Source organism: Otolemur garnettii, unplaced genomic scaffold, assembly GCF_000181295.1.
Source record: "Otolemur garnettii isolate 467f Iridium unplaced genomic scaffold, OtoGar3 scaffold00132, whole genome shotgun sequence".
Classification (NCBI taxonomy): Eukaryota; Metazoa; Chordata; class Mammalia; order Primates; family Galagidae; genus Otolemur; species Otolemur garnettii.
The window spans coordinates 1,800,520-1,803,864 of NW_003852527.1; the positions used below are offsets into that span (position 1 = coordinate 1,800,520).

General features: G+C 39.7%; 1 protein-coding gene across 1 annotated transcript in view; it reads left to right on the forward strand.

The window, feature by feature from the left end:
* The window catches only part of USP45 (ubiquitin specific peptidase 45), a 75,666-nt gene that overhangs the window by 58,880 nt on the left and 13,441 nt on the right, over positions 1-3,345 (forward strand). Inside the window, exons 13-14 of the mRNA XM_023518227.1 lie at positions 620-1,292; positions 2,959-3,056. Of these exons, the coding sequence (XP_023373995.1) occupies positions 620-1,292; positions 2,959-3,056 (771 nt within the window). The remainder of the gene's footprint in view (positions 1-619; positions 1,293-2,958; positions 3,057-3,345) is intronic.

Sequence of the window (3,345 nt, forward strand, 5' to 3'; positions counted from 1 at the left end):
GCACCATCCCATTTTCAATGTTTAAAAATCATGTATGGAAAGGCTTATACAGTTGTTGAAAAGTCTCCATTGTAGCATTGTTCTACAAAAGTTCTGTTTTCTTCACAAATGGATAACCATTTTAGTTTCTTTTTCGAGATAGTCTCACTTTATCACCCTCAGTAGAGTGCTGTGGCATCATAGTTCACAGCAACCTCCAACTCCTGGGCCTAGGCAATTCCCCTGCCTCAGCCTCCTGAGTAGCAGGGACTATAGGCATCCACCACAAAGCCCGGCTATTTTTTGTTGCAGTTTGGCCAAGGCCAGGTTTGAATCCACCACCCTTGGTTTATGAGGCCGGCACCCTACCCACTGAGCCACAGGCGCCGCCCAATTATTTGCAGTTTGGCTGCAGCTGGGTTCAAACCCACCACCCTCGGTATCATTTTAGTTTCTTATGTAAAGGTTTACTTCTAAATCAGAACTATGTTTTATATTTTCTGTTAATCTTAGTTTAGGTAGATTTAGGCAATGGATCTCAGAGATAGTATTTACTTAAAACCTGGGATGTTTACATGAGATTTGCATTTATTTTCAATAAGGTCACAGTATTCTTTTCTGAAACACTGTTAACTTATAGAATCAACTAATTCGTAACCGAAAACACAGAAGAAAATCTTCATCTGTAGAAGAGAAAACCATTGTCATATACCGGAAAAATGAAAACCTTGAAATGAATGAGGATTCTCTAATCATTACAAGCATCAAGAATACTGAGTCACCCCCAAATGAAAGCCCCTTGGATGGCAGTGAAAAAGAAGCCAGCCTTTCTGAAAGCAGTATTGATGCTGATAGTGAAGCTTCAGAGTCTGAAAGTGCTTCTAGGCAGACCAGGCTGTTCAGATCCAGTTGTGGAGCCCGTGTGCACACAGGTGGACACCTTTGCCATCCGTCAGTTGGGGAACTGCCACATATTAATGAGACTGACAGTGCTGATGACATGGTGGCTGAGGCTGTTTCTCAACTTCATTTGAGCAGCACTGTAACTGGAGACAGAGATTTTGACACAGAAAATCAGCCACTAAGTATCTTGAATAACTTATGTTCAGAGGAAAAGCATTTGCGGTTTCACAGTCCCCAAGATGCTTTCCAGACCCTTTCTCAGAGCTATGTAACTACTTCTAAAGAATGTTCAGTTCAGTCCTGTCTCTATCAGTTTACATCGATGGAATTACTAATAGGGAATAATAAGCTTCTATGTGAGAATTGTACTGAAAAGAAACAGAAATACCAAAAAGAAACAAGTTCTGCAGGTAAAACTTTCTATTTTTAAAATTTTTAGTATTGATAGATTATCTGACTGACAAGTGGGTTACAGATTTCAAATAAAGGAACCCAGACCTTGTCTCCCATCCAAGTATTACCCAGTCCAGACCATGCTTAGCTGTAGAGATCAGACAAGATCATGCAGATTCAGGGTGGTGTGGCCTTAGACATTGGGAACCTTATCTTCCATACTTGAGCTGCTTGTGTATAGGGATTGTCTTAATATCTTAAATACTCAGGCACGAATATGAATGACTGAGCAGAGTAGATTTACAATAGATTTTTGTTCAAAATGAAAAGCAGGAAGTATACATCTCTGCCTTGGAAATGCAAATCCATGTAATTTTATTTGAGAGACCTAGTATCCCTACAATTCATAAATGTGTCACTAGTGAGATTAATGATGAAATTAATGTGCTTCACATTTATCCCCTAATCTGAGGATTTTAAATAGTTATGTCATGAAGCTGGCAGTGTATATCTGTTTAGTTGATCAGAAAAGTAGGGAAAAAGGGAATTGTCAAATTCTCAGTGCAGCAGCAGCCTTGACCAAATGGAAAAAATACTGACTCTTAATGACCAGTTGTTTTAAATTATAGGTTTTGTCATGTAGGTGTGGTGAAGCTAACCCATCAAGAGATGGTTGCCACTGAATAAATAGTTTGTTTCTCAGTTTTCAAGAAGTAGGGCCATGCCATGCTACTCAGGCCACATAAGAAAGCAAAAATTTTTATTTGGTTTGAAGGAAGGAAAGCAGGTTTAGGATTGGCTACTTGGAATAATTTCAGCGGCTCTGGGATGTAAGGGCTATCTCTGGTTATCTGGTACCTCGCCCTGGAGTGCTCAGGACAGGTGGATAGTAGCTGAGAGGCTAGAGCCCACTGAGAGAGAGTGTAGGAATATGGGCTCTGGGCTGATTTGCATATGAAAGGTGTTAAGTTGTCGGAGAGGCTGTCCCTCCAGTGTTAACAAGGCGCTGGGTGTCCAAGTGTCAGAATAAAGACATATTTAATACAGTAGTAATTAAAGAACTGGCTAGATGGGAGAAGAAAGAAGTACCTCTTAGGGTAATCTCAGGTAAAGGTGCAGTTTCCCACATTCAGATTCTATCATAAATCCTCCCTAGATTGTCTGCTTTCCAACTTCCAAATTTTTGGTGTTTGTGTTCCCTCTTATTCTCTATTAAATATGTGCCTTTAAGAAAAATTCCTTGACTTTCATTTTAGTGGAGTTACAGAAAGGAGTAGAGGCCCCTTTTCATCAGACATCCAATTTCTTTAACATTTTAAAAAACATGGTGTGGGTGATGCCTGTACTCAATGGGTAGGGCACTGGTCACATACCTCCAGCCTGGCAGGTTTGAATCCAGCCCTGGCCAGCTAAACAACAATGACAACTGCAACAAAAAATAGCTGGGCATTGTGGTGGGCGCCTGTAGTTCCAGCTACTTGGGAGGCTGAGGCAAGAGAATTGCTTAAGCCCGAGGGTTTGAGGTTGCTATGAGCTGTGACGCCACGTTACTCTGAGGGTGACATCGTGAGACTCTGTCTCAAACAATAAAAAAATCATGGTGTGATGCTTTTATATAGCTGTTTATTATATGGTAGATACTGTATAAAATAGAATTTTACAAATTCATTATATTTTGTACAGAAAGGAAAGCAGAAGGAGTTTATACTAATGCCAGGAAGCAATTGCTAATTTCTGCTGTCCCAGCCATCCTAATTCTGCATCTTAAAAGATTCCACCAGGTAAGTTTTTGTAGTAATGTCAGAATCATTTTCATCATCTGTTTGCAAGAGCCCAAAGTCCTATAGAATATTGTCAAGGATTAGACAGTAACTTACTAAGTTTTAAAACATCATGCAGGATTTGTTATTACTATAGCTATAATCTTCAAGACTTTTCTAATTAAAATTATTCATCATATTTGAAGATTTAGGCAGTGGGAATCTAAGTGGTGTCTCTGTGTTTGTGGGTGTGCTAACAAAAAATAAGTTTTATTAAGACCACTTATAGGCTCGGCACCTGTGGCTCAAG